At 37.4% G+C, this 20582-nt stretch overlaps 1 protein-coding gene across 2 annotated transcripts in view; it reads left to right on the top strand.

Annotated features, from left to right (window-relative positions):
- The window catches only part of col22a1 (collagen, type XXII, alpha 1), a 401136-nt gene that overhangs the window by 239323 nt on the left and 141231 nt on the right, over window positions 1–20582 (top strand). For both annotated transcript variants that reach the window (XM_039736671.1, XM_039736672.1), the window contains exons 18-23: window positions 443–496; window positions 7522–7575; window positions 13492–13527; window positions 14807–14836; window positions 16425–16478; window positions 18596–18649. In XM_039736671.1, coding sequence (XP_039592605.1) covers window positions 443–496; window positions 7522–7575; window positions 13492–13527; window positions 14807–14836; window positions 16425–16478; window positions 18596–18649 — 282 coding nt within the window. The remainder of the gene's footprint in view (window positions 1–442; window positions 497–7521; window positions 7576–13491; window positions 13528–14806; window positions 14837–16424; window positions 16479–18595; window positions 18650–20582) is intronic.

The raw sequence follows: 20582 nt of genomic DNA, 5'->3' as shown, positions 1-20582 counted from the left end.
TTTATATTATGTTAAATATAACATTTTTCATTACCTATGTTAATCTTAAACTGGAAACTTTTTTAACTAAGCAAAGATGACATTATTCATATAAAACTCACCATTACAGTATGTTAAAGCAATTGTTGATGTCTGCTGTGAACAGGACATCATTGTCCATAGTCTCTTTCCAGGAGTATCTGCATTCCATGTCTGCTGAAAAGTTTAAAGTTACTGCCTGAAGTAAAGAGTTGGAAGCCTACTGGGGATGCTTAACTGAGTGGGTTACATTTAATGTAAAAAGCATAAATAACATTAAAAACATCAAAGGTTATGAGCAACTATGGAATTACATTAGGAAAAAAAAGCATACTGAGCTGACAAATTTCCTGTTAGCCTGTATGATACATGCATTTTGTGTGGACTGGAATTATCTTTCTGACTTTCTTTCTTTTCTCCAAAGGGTGAACTAGGCTTAGATGGATCCCCTGGAAAACCTGGCGTCCCTGGAAGAGATGTAAGATCCATTTGTTGCTTTAATAGATGTTTGTCTTCTTCAAAAGTGTTTTACTTGACTTAAACAATTTACAAAATTAAGAAAAATTAAGTTATCCCTTGTTGGCAAACAAAATGGAAAAATCAAATTTTTCAGAAAAATGCAATGATCAGAGATACTGTATGTTCACAATGGTACGATGTATAAAATTAAAAACACACTGACTATGTGAAGTAAAGAGACTACACCACATGCCAGCAAATCCATACAGCATGTAAGTACACATTCAGGTTCTCCCATGATGAAATGAAAAAGATCACCTGCTTTCCTCCCTCAAACCTCAGTTTATTTTCAGCATTCCCATAACAGCCAAGTTTTACAGTTTAGAATTTATAAATATAATAATTGCAGGAATAAGGCAGAAGGGCATAGGTATGCCCTGTGACAGACTGGCACCCTGTCCAGGGTTTGTTCATGCTTTGTACTCCAAGCTACATGGATATTCTACAAGGTTATTCCTAATGTTTGTTTGTTTGTTTTATATTTTACAATGTTAATTTGCATATAATGCATTTTTTGCCAAATCTTTCTTCCAATGTCAATAAAACATTCTTAAATTCAATTCTTGAGTCTCCCTCTGGATCAATAATCTATGCATATCGTAATCTTTCTGGTTAGCCTATAAAAGGTGTCATTTTGCTTAACTTCTCACTACGTTTATAATGGCTAATGCGGTATAACACCCTAGTACTTCATTAAACAGCCAAACACGAGAAACAGTCCAAGCCAAGCCTGGTTTAAGCAGATGTGTTTATGGAGCAGTAGATGGCATTCCAAGTGTAATAATGGCCAAGTGGGACAGTTCTCACTAATCTTGAGCCCCCGTGTTACTGCAAAAGATCTGGTGTGATATCAGATCCCGATGGAAACCTATTTCAGCTTTGACTTGCCAACACAAATGCCAATGTGTTATATGAGGTACCTGTTATGTGTGAATTTCCCCTTGGGATTAATAAAGTATCTATCTATCTATCTATCTATCTATCTATCTATCTATCTATCTATCTATCTATCTATCTATCTATCTATCTATCTATCTATCTATCTATCTATCTATCTATCTATCTATCTATCTAATTAAAATGAGTCAATTCCACAAAAAACAACCATTTCCTTCAGAACTGAAATTGGCAATATTGCACCATCTACTGGCAAAATGACAAATTACATTTAAGACATTTAAGAAGTGACGGTAGAACACATTGCAGCAAGAAATAGAATGACTGAGAAAGTGTGAAAGTTTTTGAGATTTAGGTGCATTTCATTTGTCTATTGCATTTTCTCTACAAAATAGATTTTGGTTCAAAACTAGCAACACTTTATTTACAGAGGATCTGTAACTAAACATTCTCAAACTCACTTAATCCAGTTCAGTGTCATGGGGCACCAGACCCTATCCCGGCAGTACTGAGAGAAAGCAGGGCCCACTCACATTCACAGCCACACTCACACTCTTCATACCAGGGTCACTTTAGAGTTATCAGTTGGTATTGAAGGTCTTTTTCTCAGCTTCTTCCTCTGGTTACTGACCTCTGATAACATACTCTGGTTAGACTGGGATGATGGTGTCATTAAGTCATTTTAATTATTGGTTGCTACAATGTCACAAGTCTTTATGGACATGTCCTACATGAGTTTATGTGATGTACACTATATGGTCAAACGTTTGTGGACACCTGACCATCAAACCTACAGTATATGAGCCTGTAGGACATCACATTCCAAAACCGTGGGCCTTATTATGGAGTTGGCCACCTCTTTGAATCTATAATAACCTCCACTCTTCTGAAACGGCTTTCCACAAGGTGTTGTCTTAATTTGCCAAAATACTATTTGTGAGGTCAGATGCTAATGTTGGATGAGAAGACCTGGCTTGCAATTGGCATTCCAATTCTTTAGTAGAGTTGAGGTCAGGGCTCCTTGCAGGCCACTTGAGTTCCACCGTGTCTTTATTGACCTGTCTTTGTGCACAGGGGCACAGTCATGCTGGAAGAGATTCTCCAAACTGTTGCCACAAGGTTGGAAGTGCACAATTGTCTAAAATGACTTTGTATGCTGTAGCATTAATAGTACACTTCACAGGAACCACGGGTCTAGTCCAAGCCCCGAAAAACAGCCCTAGACCAAACTTCACCATGCATTCCTCAAAGTAGCATGCTCCTTGCATCTGCCAAACTTGGATTTATCCATCTGACTGCCAGGTAGTGAAATGTGATTCATTGCTCCAGAGAACACATTTTGACTGCTCCAGACTTCAATGTTGGCATTGCTTTGCACCACTTTCAGCTGACATTTGCCATTGTGTATGGTGGTCTTAGGCTTGTGCGTAGCTGCTTGGCCATGAAAACCCATTTCGTGAAGTTCCAGACACATAATTCTAGTGTCGATGTTGCATCCAGAGGCAATTTGGAACTTTGTTGTGAGTGATGCAACAAAGGAGAGGTGATTGTTATGCATTATTCATTTTCAGTTCTTGGTGGCCCTGCTCTTTAAGTCTGCAAGGTCTTTCACTTCATGGCTGATCTGATGTTGGTCCTGGACACTTCCATTTCACAATAATCACATCTACAGTTGATCGGGGCAGATGAAGCAGAGCAGAAATTTCATGATTTGTGACAAAGATGGCATCCTATAATGTTTAAAGTCACCAATCTCTTCAGTATGACCCATTCTATTGGCAGTGTTTGTCAATAGAAAATGTTTGGCTATGTGCTTGAAATACTTAAACTCAATAATTTGGAAGGAGTCCACATACTCTTGGCCATATAATGTTGCTTGCCCTCATTTTATTTAAGAGTGACCTACACACTCAGTCAGAAGTTTATTTCGATTAGGGCAGGTTGTTTTTATTTTGTAAGGGGTATACAGTTTCTGTAGGAATTTATTTTCAAGACAGTTTCTGACGTCTTGGTTTTGACTCTGCTTTGAATTTCACTTTGAACCTATCTTCTCCATTGTTTTGGCAGCTGAATTCTAAACACATTTGTGTTTTAACCTCTACTCAGTCCTGACAATCCATCTTGTTTTGCTCATTTTTCTCCACCTCACTTCCACCTCCATCCTTAATAAAAGTAACCTTTTAGATGTAACCTTTTTGTTAAACTGAAATAGTAATGACAAATATGCCTACTTTCCATTGATTTTTCTAGTAAAAACTGTTTTCATTTCGTTTGGCATCCTAACAAAGATGTGCCTCCACTATTTCTTCATAAGGCTCTCAGTTTTAGACTTATACACATGTCCATCTCTCCCTGTGCTCCATGAACTGATTCCAATTTTTTAAAAGTTAAGACACATTTAAATAGTAAAGACTAAATATATAATATAATATATCCCTGACATCTAACAAACTATACAAATGTAAATTAGGGTATTTGGGAAAACTAAATACTGTAATGTATTTTTAATTCAAATAAAATAAGAAAAATTTAAGAAAAGAAAAAATGTCAAAGAAAATGAAGCAAATGGTCTCTTTATGGCTATTAAAAGAGACCCTGGACTGAATAAACAAAAACTGTAATCTGATTCTTTACAACACAAACTTTTTGAATTTATGAATATCATCTCTGAGCAGCAAAAAAATCAACTACAGGCCAATTTACTAAATGTAAATCTGTAATCTGAATCTCAGACTCTTCTCCTTAACCAGTTTAGGCATGAATCATGAATGGGATACACAAATATTGAATGATCCCATTGTGTCGAATAATAGATTGGTGCTGTTTCATCAAAAAATATGGTGTCATGTGTTTCAGTCTCCCCAGTCTCATTTTTCTCTTTATTCCTCATCTTTTTCTTTTATTTACAGATTTATTCATTGTTAAGAACAGGCAGTATCTCTCTTTTCTCTGTTTGCATTTTCATACTCTTGACTCCTTATCTCACTATTTCTCTCCAGCATCTGTACTTCTTTATGTAACTCAGCATACTGTATACACCTCACCCCTTTATTTCAGTTTGACTCAGGGACCTCACTCCTCCCTCTACTTCTGCTGCCTAGGTGAACATATTTCATAATGTAAAACACTGTTCCTGAAATCCTAACAGTCAACAAACCTTAGTAAAGTTTGCTCATAGGCTTTATCCTACTCCCTGTAAGCACTATCTGAAGGGTGCTGAACCTGATCCTCTTTGCCACTTGTGTACTTTGGGTGTGCCAGGCACTTTTCTACACGTTCTGGCTGAGCCCTTATGTTTTTGCCTCTTTGGACTTTTCCTTGTCACCTTTCCCATCTGTTGATAATTCCACTATTGCCTGAAAATATAATTCTTTTAGATCGTTCCTCCCTGCATCTCATCTCTCACCAGCAGAACCTTGTCAGTTTAGGTGTTCTTGCTGCTGCTAAAATATTACTTACTTAGATAGATAGATAGATAGATAGATAGATAGATAGATAGATAGATAGATAGATAGATAGGCAGGCAGGCAGACAGACAGACAGACAGACAGACAGACAGACAGACAGACAGACAGACAGACAGACAGACAGATAGATAGATAGATAGATAGATAGATAGATAGATAGATAGAACTTTATTAGTCCAATCTTTATTATTCCGTAGTGAATAGGGCAGAAATCTTGTGTGGCAAAGGCTACATCCACAGGGCTTCTTCCTAAAACGCCCACCCCAATTTCTCTAGTCTATGCATTTTAAACTGCCACCAGGGTTTCAGGGAGAGAGCAAAAGATACTGAATAAAAGACTTGACACTAAGAGAAAATAAGAAGGCAAAATTGCTGTTATCCATTCAGGTGCTCAGTAGCACAAGGTAACTTGATGCTTAATAATTAATTTGCACTTTGTAATGAGCACTGAGACAGAAGAGACAGACAGACAGACACACACACACATACACATAGACTACAGCAGCTGCTGGGCTCCATAAGTTTGACAAGAACGTCTGTCTGCTGTGATATCATTTTAACTATTGCATCACCGTATGACATAATAGCAGCAAACAGAGTTTATATAAGCATTGTGGTCTATGGATAAATGTGTTAAAATGCTAGACAGTAATGTTAAATTTCTTCAGTTATTAATTTAGATGTGCAGTCAGAAGGTGGATGTTATGTAGCCTTCCTGATTTTTCTGGGGTCGGTAGGCAGATTTGCTGATTAAGGTGTTTTGATTACTGAAATCTGTATTTCTGTGGCCCTTTGTCACCAGCTCTCTTAATTGAAGTCCTTTTGACGGAGCGTAACACATCATTTACTTCAGATGGATATTTCGCAGTTTACATTTTTATGAATATAGCTGCCAATTCTTTAAATCTTACATCGACTCTTAAATTATCCTCATAACACTGAACAACAGAGAGTACACACAGCACCTTCGACAATATATCATTCACGTTAACTATTTGTCCATTGATTCCATTAAGTGCCAATGTATGTTCTCATACTACAGAACGGCTCTTCCCTTGCATCAGATTAGGTTTATTTTTAAAAACGTGCAATGTGCTCTCTGCACACGTGAAACACATTAATATGTCGAATAGGGTATCTATAGGGGTGTTTTCAACTATGAACAGTTTATTGTAAACAGAAATATGCTCTCTGTCAGACCAGGTTAACAAGATCACCTCTCATCTTTGCAGTGTGAAGTCAACGCGCCTTCATGAGCTGTTGGATTGGTTTAGAAATGTAACAGTCAGTGAGCTGACTGTTCCTACCCAATTTTAAGCAAAATCTACTCACATGGTTGTCTCCAGACGTATATATTATTATCAGTGAGAATAGTGGGTTCATATTCTTTGATAGGTCAATCAAACTGAAAGCATTACACAGGACTGTTAAGTTGTACTGTATATTTTTTAACACTAGATCCTTTCCACTGGACAAAAAGTATTTTGTCTTCAGAGTACCATACTGTGTTTACGTAGGTAATGAGCTGGTTTAACCACAGGGTTACCAGTTCAGTTCCCACCTGAACAAAATACATAACCTGCCTTCCTGTAGGCAGGGTTGCAACAAACTACACTTTAGTCCTCCACGACCAGAGGTTGGAGGTTTAACTCTTGAAGACAGAGAGCTATACTTTAGCCTGCCACAGTCACTAAATAATAAGTGAGGCTCTTTATGGACACCCATGCAACACTTCTTCTGCATCTCCACTAGGTGCACCCCTAAGTGTACCTGTTTCCTGACCTTGTATTTCATCTTGTATAAAGGTGCCAGAAGGAGCAGATATTCAAAAAATTATTTTAACTTGTAGAAAAAAAAATCCCTCAGAAATGCTGTTATTAATACAATTGAGAAATTAGCCAAGCTTCTAAAGCATATAAATAATGGCCGACTCCTCGTACCTCATTAAGAAGCACAAACACTTCATACAGTGTGTGACATTCAGCACTCGAAGATGAGTAATGACCGCAGTTTAAGAAGTGTGTGCTTAAATGTTAATACAAAGACAAAGCAGTGTAGCAGCTAAGGTGGTAGACTATAAAGAATAAAGATCTCAGCATACAGCAGCAACCAAAAATGCTGAGATCTTTTCTTTGGAATAATATTGAAGCATATTGCTCTGTTTCCTAAATAAATGGTGTTGTATTCTGTTGCAATATTTTGTTTTGAAATAAATTAGTTAAAAATAACAATGCAGAATCCTATTCTGTCTGCATCTATTCATAACATATACTTCACGTATAAAATGCTTTGCTATAAAACATTAATGTAAATGATATATACTGTATATATACAATCCTACCTTCCAATTCCTTCTTCATTAATTAAATTGCAATTATTTCAACATATTGGGCTTATACCTTCTATATTACAGCTTTTTAATGTTTTTGATTTCTCATTTTAATTTCTGAAGTGAAAGCCTTTGTATTTACCACAACTAGAATAAGTAGTCACTTTGCGCTCTGTTCACAAGTTGGGCAGGGAGTTCCATTTGTACAAGAAATACTTTATAATTTATTCCCTGGATTTATAGTAGAACTGCAGAAAAGGCTTTCTTTAACCTTATTCTGTTTCATTTCAGGGCCTAAAAGGAAGTATGGGCTTCCCAGGCGTAATTGGACCTAAAGGAGAAAAGGTATGGATTGAAAGATTTGGAATTTTTTGTTACTTTTCATTTTGTATTTTATAATACTGTGATTTTGTTTTTCGTGGACAAAAGAATATTAAAACATGTTATTATGCTATCTTTTAAATAATGTGGTTTTGTGGTTCTAGTAAATACACACAGACGAATATGAAATGAATATGCAGAATTAACTTAATTCTGTATACCTGACTTGACAGACAGAGGCTTCCACTTGTTATTGCTCTTAACTTTTTTATTTTTTTCAGCTTTTACCTTTCATTCTCTGGACATCCTTTCACCTAACAATGAACTAATGCCTGATTCTAAAATCACCAGGGGCCTCATGTATAACGGCGTGCGTAGAACTCGCACTATAACATGGCGTAAGCACAAAAGCCGAAATGTGCTTACGCACAGAAAAATCCAGATGCAGGAATCTGTGTGTACTCCAACTTCCATGTTCTTCCGCTACATAAATCCAGATCAGCGTGAAAACTAACGCTCGTGCACGCGCTTTATGTAACGCCCCAACTCCTCCCAGAGTTACGCCTCTTTGAATATGCAAATCAATATAAATCACCCTTAAGCGCAGCCTTCTGTAATAAGACAATGGGAAAAGCACAGGGGAAAATATAAGAATTTCAGCGAATACCAAGTGGAGGCAAAGGAAAAACATACTATTTGTTCAAATAAACCGTGGTATAATCAACAAAAGGAAGTTGATCGAGTGACATAGAGTGTTGGAGAAACTTGAAAGCTCACATTCACAAAATCGCACAGTGCCGGAAATAAAAAAGAAGTCACATATCAAAGTCGCCGTGGAAAGCCGAGTTGTAAGCACACTGTCCGAGTGTTATATGAAAGCTTATTAGGGTACAGAGAAAAAAAAAAGGCACACAGTGGGGAAAAAGCACGAAATGTCAACTTCAATCTCGACATTTCCACTTTAATCACGTAGTTTATTTTGTCATTAAAGTAGAACATCATAAACTTCATCTTAAAATCGTTTAATTAACCAGTTTCTCAAATCACATCATAATTAAAGTAGCATGTTAAATGCTTTGTTTTGTATTTGATCTTCTATGTGCCTATGTGTGTGAATCACTACTTGCTTTTTAAACCGGCTCTCTTCCTCCAACTGGACACAGAGTCCATTACATTCATGATATTACAACTCTCTGAATAACTAAAATACTGAGATGTATACGTGATGTCATTTTCATGATGATAGGAGTTAAAGCACGTTATTAAACATGTGTTTTACTTCGATGAAATAATTTATTGCAGCAGTAAGTCAGGGGCGGCTCTAGGCTTGTGGTGGCACTGGGCAGAGGAAGAATCGGTGGCTCCTTCGCCCGCCCGTCAGTAAAGTAGCTTATGCACAGTTGAAGGCCACGTCCGTTGTGGACACTGCATAGCCGCCTCGTGCTCATGACACAAGCATTTAACTTTTGCCAAAATTTGTCGCTGCGTTCTTAGCTGTGTTGTTATTTTCTCTTTCTGTTTTATATTCAATATATATTGGTCGTGGCCGCCCCAAGAGTCCTTGCTTTTCTTTCCCCAAGTAACCGATCGCCATACAATCAGCTCTGTAATAGAGGTTAAGCCATCTGTAAGCTTAGCGCCGATTCTTCAAAACGTTTAAAGAACATTGAAATATCTTCATAGTACATGTTTAATTATTCTATCCTTCACGACACTCCCAGTGAAGAATATAGATTATTTGAATGAAGTTAAAGTTTTATCTGTATAATTTAATAAACATATTTTGCTGCATTTCACCTTAAAAATGATATCGTCATCATATGTAAATACGCGCTTTATAAAGTGGCTCAGGTTGTGCGATATTATAACTGTAGTGCAAGTTTACAGTGGGGTGATTGTACTTATAAGTGCAAACAGTTCTACAATGAGCACTTGATTGACTGCATTTAAAGTTCTTGGGATGAAACTGTTTCTGTACCGCGAGGTCTGTACAGGAAAGGCTTTAAAACGTTTTGCCGTGGCAGAGACAGCGTGTCCTTAAAGCTGTATATCGATAATTCCCTTTCCGATCAGCTGCTGTTGTGATTCACACTCAGATACAGTGATATAAATACTCCGAGTGGTGCAGTGAGAGAAATATGGAAAAAGATGATCCGCTGTGGCAACTCCTAACGGGAGGAGCTAGAAGAAGAAGAAGAAGAAGAAGAGAGTAACAACGCTAAAGCAGTTATGGTATTTAGAATAGTTTGACCATTCTGTGGACCATTATATTGTTACAAGTTAATTACAATCAGATGCATTACACTAATAAACAATATGCGGTTAGTTTTAGTGTATTTATAAAGCCGCGTCAGGAAAATAAGGTGTAACCACACAGGAACAGTAGCACTGCTTTGACGCTGGGTGCCGCCAGTCTGCAAAACCGAGCGGAGAACTTGCGTACGACAAGGCATGAGGTACCGTGGAAAATTGCGTGGCTTTACGCCAAGTGTAGGTTTTTATATCGCGATTTGAATGTGGAAAAGTTCTTACGCAACATTTCTGTGCGTACGCACCGTTTATACATGAGGCCCCAGTTCTGTGTTTGGAATTCAGGGTCTCTAACAAAAACAAACAGATGATAAATGAATTATATACTGATGCCAACTGGCAAGCACAGCTACTACAGTATCCTGAATCAGCCATCCTATAAAAAACATGCACATGGATGTTATATTATTTTATTCTATTTCTTCTGGCTGCTGTCTAATGTGCCTTGTGTGTCACAGTGTGTTCCATTTATCAGAGTAACATTGCCCGTCATTGGGAGGGCATGGCTCCCAGGTTAGGACTCTGACTGTGTCTGGTTTGTCTCTGGATCCTTTTCTACTGATTGTGGTTCTATAGTTAGATATCTTCAAAAAGATATTGGTTTTCATTTATGTTAATAAGTTTCTACTTTGTTTTTGATGTATTTGAACAAATTTGTTCCCTCATATGTGACAGATTTCTATTTAGTGAGTGGTATCGTCTATTCTTGCATTTTCCCTTGTAGATTGTATTGATTGTTTGTATTTTTAATTTCTGAGGTGGCCATGGTAGAATGGCCATCTAACTCTGTGATTAGATAACTTGTTTTCTCTTTTGGGTGTTGTATTTACCCCATTTTTTGACACCCATTGCATGTTCAAACTACTTGGAAGGGGGTCTCTCTCTGAATTACCCTTCTCAAGATTTCTTTCATTTTTTTCCCTACAAGGGTTTTTTTAGGGGGGGGGGGTTCTTACCTTCTTAGGGAGTCTAAGCTGGGGGGCTGTCAAAAACAGGGCCTGTTAAAGCCCACTGAGCCATTCCTTATGTGATTTTGGGTTGTACAAGAAATAAATTGTTGTTGTTCCTCACATTCTGGCAACTGCAGGGGTGAGTTTTAATGCTGGCCATTTTGCCATGTCTTTCTCTGAGCTACATATAGCAAAAAAAAAAACAAACATTTGCTAAACCTACCATATTTCTTGTTTTCTATATTGATGTCTTCCTGACTTTTATTTTGTCTTTCTAACCTCGATTCACTTCTTGCTGTTTGTTGTTTCGGCATTTAGCGATCTCACTGAACAATGAAGATTTTGCTTCCTGAACACTTCTGAGTGTGTCATTTGGATTTTGGCCTGCTGCTTTTAAAAATCACCTTTACATTTTCCTATCACATACCATTTTATTGTGGTCATCTATTCTTGTGATTTCCTCTCATGTATATAAATATACATATAAAGTACAACAATTAGAACTGGATCTTCTGTGGTGATCTAAAAATATCTGGTGCGGATACTAGGAAAGAAACTTGGATATCCCAAGTACTGTTGTTTCATTTGAAGATATGACAGCCATGCCAGTGAGTCTCATTACATTAAAAAGAACTGGCTGCTCTGTAAGCGGTTGGTTTCAATACAGAAAAGTGTGGCACATAAACCACTTGTCGACTCAACAATGGTATATCTCTGCCTCCTCTTTGTGTAAAACATGAACTTATAAAAAATGTTATGAAAACGATGAAAAAGTAAGGTGAAGGATTCAATGTCTGAGACAGACAGTTCCATAAGTAACTAATACCAAGATTATAGAAGGCATTTTGTTGGTTTACAAATCAGACGTTTCATCAATAATAAACACTTTGAAAATCTGCTAGTTGGGCTGAAGGAAATTGCATGGCAGGCATTCAAGGATGTTGTTGAAAAAGTACATCCATTTGCTTGACAACATACCTCAAGCATACAAGACCATAAAGTGTTACATGTTGTTAAAGATTTATTTTCTGCATTCACATTTGGACTTCATCCCTACTACTCTTGGTGGAGTCAGTGAGGAGCATGGGGAAAGGTTTCACCAGGACATTTTAAGAATGGAGAAGCAGTATCAGGGCAGGTGTAATCCATTAATGTTGGGCACTGGAATGAGAAGCAATATATCTGAGTACAAATGAAAATCAGTAACAGAACATATTTAGCTTGATTAAACTGATGCAATTTGTCAGCATCTTTAAACGATTAAACACACTGAACTCGATAAAAGATAATTTCCTGTTTCTCCTAATTCCTATGTGCTATGGTCAACCTGAAACTGTATTTGTGTTCAGCTTGAAGCTATCTATCATAAGCAACAAACATTTTCAGGAAGCAAAATTATAAAATATATTTGTTGTTCAGTGAATTTGTCAAACAGCCAAGGCTCACAGGAATGAAGCTTCATGGGTTCATTGCAGTGAGCTTGGGTTATTTGAAAAATATTGGCTTCGTTCCCAGTTAGCCTGGCTAACTGCAAAACTCCTAGGCTATTTGCAATGAAAAGAAAAAAAAAAAGGTTGTTTAACAAATAAGGGATCAAACTCCAGAGGAAAAATGACAAATTAAAAAGAATATGGTAAAAGAAAGTTAACATTTAATGCCATAACAGAATACAAATTTCTGAATTTCTTTCAAATGTAAAAATGATACTATCACATTTTATGAATGCAAATAACAGGAAAATGATCACTCTTAAATAATTACATCAATCAGAAATAAGGCTGCTCATTAATTAGTGAAATTGGTTGGAATAAAAACCTGCAAGCCACAGTGTTAGGTAGCCCAGTAATGAACCTCAGAACTTCCTGGACTGGACAATAGCAGTGGTGACCCACAATGTGCAGAACCTCCCTGCTGCCACCCAGTGGCCTCAGCCAATACTATTAGACTCCCACAGCCTTTTGCACAAGTTTATGACCCTGCAGTACAAGGACAGCTGTCAATAAAGAACAATTCAAAAATCAGAATGTTTTACAGAAGACATTAATAAGGGATCTGTGGTCCTTGGTAAAGTCAGGTGAGCCACCTAGCCTCAGCTTAGGCAACTTGTAATAAGCTAAATTCTAACAAGTAGATGGTCTGCTGCTATTTCCTATTGTAGCCGTTTCTCCCTTCTATTTAAAGATACCTTCCAAAGACCAGAAGTGTCTAAATGCCTGAGGTGTCATCTACCAAAACTCTGCAAATAGCAATAAATGCTCAAGGAATTATTTAAATAAGTTGTGCAAAACATGTATAATGCATACGCTTTTTTTCTTTTATTGCTTCTCTAGGGCTGAATGCTTCCTGTTGAATCTCATGCCAAAAATAAGTCTTCCATATAACAGCTTTGTTATCCTTTTAAGAAAAAGTGCCTTACATCCAGTTGTCTACAAGCTATAAATTAAAGTATAAACCTCTTTTCATAAGCTTCAGAATTTTATTTTCGCTCCTTTGTTAATCTTTCAACAAAGATTCTCTTTAGTATTGTATTTGGTTGTATGCTTAAATGAGATTACAGCAACAGCTGTCTGCAAGTATCATCATTTGGACTTACTGTATTAAAGAAATATGAAATGTGAAAAAAGAAAATGACGTTTCCTACTTCCAACCAGATGGTTAGTCTTTTTTCTTTTCTTGGTAGGGTGAAATGGGACCGGCTGGAATACCAGGAGACGCGGTATGTGCTCAGCTATTTTAAAGGATTCATCAAAACATTCAAATAGAAAAAGGCATCAATGTTTTCATTTGCTTTAAGTTTCTTTCAGACACTATCTGCATATTATGTTGTATTTGGAATATATGTTTTTAAAAATGTCCACTTCAAAATGCAGTGTGTTAAATATGTAGACACATATCTTCTTATATAATACATTACGGTGGCTGTCCATTTGTCTGTCCAGGATTGTAAATCACCTGTAGCTCACAAACCGTTTGAACTATTGACCTGAAATTTGGTATACATATACTACGTGATGTCTACTATCCACTTTCAGGGTGATGATTGACTTCCAAGGTTATTCCTCTTTTTATTTTTATTTTATTTTATTGTATAAGCAACTCTTGGCAGCAGCCAGTAGGGCAGCTATGGGGCGCATTTGTACGGGCGCCATTGTCATTCCTACCACCTTCGCCATCATTTCCCCTACCTCTTCATATCTTAAATCATTAATAAGGCAGATTGAAGACTTAAGTGCCAGCTTAAGTGAAAAATTAAGGAAAACGTACTAAGTAATTGCAACACAAACACTAACTTAATCAGTTTTAACGCAAAAATATGCCAACGAAAGAAGAGAAGAAGCGGGCCGCTAGGGTGGAGAAAAGAAGAGCTGCTCAGGAAGCAGCAAGCGCCTCAACGTCTGAGCAAACGAATGCTAAACGTTCAGAGAAAGAGGATGAAAACTAGGAATGCTCAAGTCAAGTATATTCACTGCACGTTATCGTGCAGTGTGCCGTTACTGGTTATATTATATTATATTATATTATATTATATTATATTATATTATATTATATTATATTATCCATCCATCATCCAACCCACTATATCCTAACACAGGGTCACAGGGGTCTGCTGGAGCCAATCCCAGTCAACACAGGGCGCAAGGCAGGAACAAATCCAGGGCAGGGCACACACACACACACATACATGCACACACACACACACACACACACACACACCAAGCACACACTAGGGACAATTTAGGATCGCCAATGCACTTAACCTGCATGTCTTTGGACTGTGGGAAGAAACCAGAGCACCCAGAGGAAACCCACGCAGACATGGGGAGTGAGCCCAGGTCTCCTAACTGCGAGGCAGCAGTGCTACCACTGCGCCACCATGCACCCTATATTATATTATATTATATTATATTATATTATATTATATTATATTATATTAAATGACACTGAAATGATTAAGCCCATGATGCATGTATTATTTTATCTCTTTGGTTTCATAGGTTCATAGTTTGGGTTTGAAAGGGGAAGCTGTAAGTATGACCTGTATTTTGTTTCTGTAGATATTATATTGATTTTGCTTTTTGAAAATTGAAATATGAGACTGAAAACAACATGTAAGCCACTCAAGATCGCACAAAAGCAATATCAATGGAAATATACTAGACTAATCTCCCATATTACACTTGCCCCGACTTTTAGCAATCAGAATCAAAGCTAGACAGCCATTGTTTTCTTAGCATGATAATTAGTTGTAGGAAGTTTTCAAAATGCAAAAACTCATTCCTGTAACTGCAGCCCATAAGCTGACTCGTCTGTAGTTTATTGATTCTCTCTCTGGTAACACATTTGTTGTTCAGTAGTTTTGGGGCTATGTTTGTAGTCTACCCCTCTGAGCAGCTGGCTGTGGGAACCCAGGCAGCCATTCCTAGGAGGAGATCACTAAGGCAATGTCCAATGAATAGACCATGTGAAATGATATCTCCCACGTGACACCCCAGTATAGAAGAGAACTGAAATCTGGCAAGAAAAGTGTGGATAAAAAACACTCCCAAGAGTATATTTTTGGTAACAGTTGCTGCATAACAATAAAAAATAATTTGTGTTTGAGGTGTATGACATTTCAGCAGTACAATAGAGGTCTTTCCAATAAGAAAAGTTAATGCTAGCCAATTTTTTATCAAATTAATCTCAGTTGTCAATAATCAAATTAGTATTGCCTGCAATATATTGTATTGTGGACTAAACACATCTGTATATCTGGCAGGAGCTGCTCCAGGGTTGGATGTGAATTTGTTACACCGATATATACATTTTACCAATGTTACTCAACAAGCAAGGCTTGATTATCAAGGCATCATCTCTAAAGGTTTATTCCTTCATTCATAATAATCAACAACGTATGATTTACAGGAGAGAGCTTTTCCTAATGGCCCCAATCAACTCTCTTATGATTCCAGCTGTCTTTCAATATAAAGTTTGCAAAACATGATGATTCAGCCAGGGTCAGTCTCAGACGATAAGCCTCCAGTGGTACATTTTTTTGTGTTTTTTTGAAGAAGCCTATAGATTGCAGTCAAGTGGCATGAGAGAACAATCTTCTTTTGTTTCCCTGGCAGAATCCCTCGGACCAGTACCTAATAACAAAATAACTTTTTTAGTTCAGTTTTCAAACTGAAGAAACATTGATAGTTGGGTGAAGAAGTGGTCGCACTATAAAAAAAACAGTTTGACATAAAAACAGTTTTTATATTTTGGTTGGCTTTTCTCTTAGCTGTGACTGATGAATATACTTGTTTATTCTACACCAATCTGATCTGAGCTATTGTGAATGGCAGACAGGAATCAAGTGACACTACATGCCCATCCTTAAATAATATATCATAGTAAGATGTGACTACATACAATTTTATGTAAGCCATCTGTTTAACATGACTGTCTTTATCTATTATTATGATTAAGTGAACATTAAATCACCTTTTAGGAGAGATTCATGTATAGGGTTTTTAAACAGCTATATCCTATCAAATGGACTGTATCATAAAAGCAAAAGGAATTAATAGAAATACTCAATTATATTCAATTATACATTTTAACCAAAGAAATTCTCTTTTTGCCTAGGGACCACCTGGTCCAAGAGGGCCTCCAGGACCTCATGGACCCATTGGACCACCGGTAAGTTAATTTTCTAACGCATTTAGACAGCATTTTTAAGCCACAGTTGAAATAACTTCTAAAAGGGGAAGTAAAATTGAAGTTGATCAAGGATATAGTAGTACAACATTCAGTAAAAGGTATAAATAACCTCAATAAAATATATGTGAACTGAAATGCTTGAAGGACAGACGTACAGCTCTGCTATACCATCTTCTGCTGCTTCCCTCAAAACTCACACAGAAAAACAAAATATCAAAATGGCTTGTTTGCCAGAGTTACTGCAAATACAGTAATATGGTTTATAATCATAACTTGCTGCTGCAGTCACCCTCCAGAGTGACAGCCCGCCATAAGGGTCACGAGTGTCACAACCCATAGACAGCAGTCGGCAGCCAGGACAGGTGTTTTTGATGATGTACAATTTATTACAGAGATGCTCATAGGCTCATTTTCTTAACTAGACTTGTTGTCTGCTACTCTGTCACTTTATAGGTGTTCATTCAATCAACCAATAATGGCAATCCCCATCTCTAACTTGAATTTGAACTATATTACCCTCAACATTGTTGCTTGGAATTCTGTTGGTGTTACATCCGTGCACTAACAATTTGCAAATAATTAAACAACACAATATACCAAAGACAACCCCATTATAACATGGTAGATGGTAAGCAAAGCTTTAAAGAACAATATAGTAAAATAGAATTGCACTCCCACCACGTAATACTGTATATTAGGTAAATCCTATATAACATATTCACCAAATAAACATAATTTATATTGAATGAAGGAGGATAGAAAGGCAGCAGTTCTTACCTTTGCACCTTCCAAGAATACATTTCAACTTTCCGTTGATTGACATTTGAGCTTGGGTTTTTAACTCATTGACAGCAATATGTAAATTGAATATATTTTTTTTTTTTACTTTGGGTATGTTCTTGAATAAAAACACACTTGTTTATTTGATATTTGTACTAAAGTCTTCACACATTATACACTTCACGCTATTATTAGTATAACATGGAAAAAGTTTCTGCTTTAGGTATGTGTTCAGCATTTCTTGCATCGCATTGCCTTTCATCCTACACTTACACAGATCGTTGTAGACATGGAACACACATAAAATGAATGTATTCCAAAAAATGATATACTGTATTATTTACCCAATACAACTCTTGGCACCTCACACGCAGATAAGGACCCTTGGCTTGCGCTGGGAAAGTTGAGCTCCGTCAAGGTGGGGATGGGACAGGAGGCTGCTTGCTGCTTGTGCTGATTGGCACATTTACAATACAAAAGACGCTGATGTTAAAGGTGCAAAGGAATTTAAGGTGACCTGGGATTATGAGTTTTTCATAGGCTTCAGGGATTCTAGTGTTAATGAAAACCTGATCAGGAGCACTCTGGAAGTCAGATTGGTCTGAACGATCAACTTTTATCAGGATAATGACCCTAATCTCAAAGCAAAGACAACACAGTAATGGCTTAGGGACAACTCTGGGAACGTCCTTGACTTGCCCAGCCAGAGTCCAAACTTGAACCCAGTCAAACATGTCTGAAGAGACCTAAAATAGCTGTCCACTGACTGCTACCATTCAGCCTAAGAGAACTTGAAATGATCTAATGAGAATAATAGCAGAAAATCCAGGTATGTGAAGCTTCCCTGTTTTTCCCAAGAAGATTCCAGGCTGTAATCACAGCCAAAGGTGCTTCTAATAAATAGTGAGTAATGGTTCTGAATGCTTGTGTCAGTGTGATATACTGTATATATATATATATTTTTTTTTTAATAAATTCCAAAAAATTTCTAAAATCCTGTTTTCACTTTGTCATTTTGGTACATTGAATATTGCTTGATGCTAGGAAAAAATAAAATACTTTTAGCATAAGAGTGCAACAATGTGGAAAGAGTAAAGTGACCTGAATACCTTCGGAATCCACCGTATAGGATTTCAAACTGCAGTCTCTTCTTTGATTCACTGTAATCAAAATTCAGTAGTCTTTCAAGTCTACATTTAGAAAATATTACCACAAAAAGGAGAAATACAAGCCACGGTTAAACTTTTGCTGTTTTAAAGCCATTCATATTAAATAGCATCATATTTAATTCACTCTGAATTCTGCTTCTCTTATAGGGTCCACCTGGTGCAGATGGCAAGTTTGGAGAACCAGGTTTACAAGGTCAAAGGGTGAGTAAATATCTTTTAAAAAATCATTTATCATATTGGGAATAAACCACAGCCATTCATTGAATGTTGTATTTTTCTAGTGTTCTATGTTGTACGTATTACCACTAAATCAAACTTCCTGAAAATACATAAAGTTTATATTTTTGGATTTTTGTGTCTTTTTAAATTCCTAGCTGTCTTCCATTCTTTGTGCTTATTCGCACTTTGAGCTACATTTTTTGTATGAAATTGTGCCATATAAATAAATGTTGTTGTTGTTGTTATTTATGTTTTCTTCACGGTCTTGGGTTATTTCCACCTTTGCAAGATGTACTGCTGTCATGCCAGCATGAGTGGACTCCCATACCTTGTAATGGTTCTTCAGTTTTTCTTCGGCCCTCATTTCTTCCCTTAAATAAAACATATCAGATAAAGGGAATGTGAAGGCTTTTTGCCAGTATGACAAGGTGTAATTTGCTGGCTGCATTATTTAAAGTCTTGTTTGAATTCAGTAGATGGCAAATAGAGGAAACAATGATGGTCAATAAATTCAGTGGCCATAAATAAGAACAAACATAATGGGTGAGAATATGATAAGAATCAACAGCAGTAGGAGAAATAATTACAAAAGAATCAAATCAAATATTGTAGATAAAAAAACTATGAGGATCTAAAAAACAGAGGCTCGACAATCACCAGTAAAAGGAGCCTTGTCAGTATATATGCATAAAAAACTGTGCAGATTAATGTCCATTAAATGTACTGTGTGTAATGACACACATATCAAATGAATGAATGCAGCACAGTTAGGAATTGGCACTGGCAATATTTTGGACCAAAAGTGAGAAAATTGTTCATAACACTAGAAAACACATTTTTTGTGGTGATTATGATAGGCAGGTTCAGGCAGAAAACAAATGTAATTTTAGATTGGCTGTATCACATAGGGATTAGGAGAAACCTGGAATTAACTTGAATTGTTTAATTGCTTAACATGCTGACACATTAAAGTACTTCAATCAGACATCAAGATTTTGCTGCTGATTTTTGTTTGTACTCAGCATCTGACGCTTGCCATTTCAGTGTCCAGCAATAGCCGGCCAACAGTGGTGGATTCTGCTTTGTCCTTATATCACTTTTCCATAGATAGATAGATAGATAGATAGATAGCCTGGACACAGACAGACACCAAGGCTCACAGTGTCCAAAACACACACTCTTTAATTGCAATTTCTCAGCTACACACAATACCGTGCACAATCCACAAAGCTCAATCCTTTGCACTTCACTTCAGCCGCCTCTACTCCTCCCTTGCAAACTCCGTCTTCTCCCTCCCGACTCCGGCTCCCTGAATGGAGTGAGGCGGCCCCTTTTATCCAGCCCTGGATGTGCTCCAGGTGTTCTGTGATGGTTGTCCAGCAGCACTTCCTGGAGTGGCGGAAGTGCTGCCCTTGCACCCGGAAGCACAGTTCCTGGTTCGGCAGCACTTCCTGGTGTGGCGGAAGTGCTATCCTCCAGTGCTCAGGAACCATCCAGGCACCCCCTGGTAGTGGCCACGGACCCCCACAGGGTTAACCTTCCCAGCTCCGTATCCATGGCCCCTGATGGAATCCAGAGGGATTTATGCCCAGGGGAGATATTGCCCCTCTCCCGGTCCTTCCCTGCTCCAGGCGTCCCAGTGGGGCAAGGTCCCTGGTCATCTGCCACAACAGAGAGATAGAAAGAAAAGGTGCTATGTGATAGATAGATAGATAGATAGATAGATAGATAGATAGATAGATAGATAGATAGATATGAAAGGCGCTATAAAATAGATATCTCCTCTGCACACGTCCAAACCAATGCAATCTCGTCTCTCTGACTTTGTCTCTCAACCATCCAGCTTGAGCTGACCCTCTAATGTCCTCATTTCTAATCCTAAACATCCTCGTCACACCCAATGCAAATCTTTAAC

Source organism: Polypterus senegalus, chromosome 15, assembly GCF_016835505.1.
Source record: "Polypterus senegalus isolate Bchr_013 chromosome 15, ASM1683550v1, whole genome shotgun sequence".
In the NCBI taxonomy this organism is placed as follows: domain Eukaryota; kingdom Metazoa; phylum Chordata; class Cladistia; order Polypteriformes; family Polypteridae; genus Polypterus; species Polypterus senegalus.
This window is presented reverse-complemented; position numbering and strand designations above follow the sequence as displayed.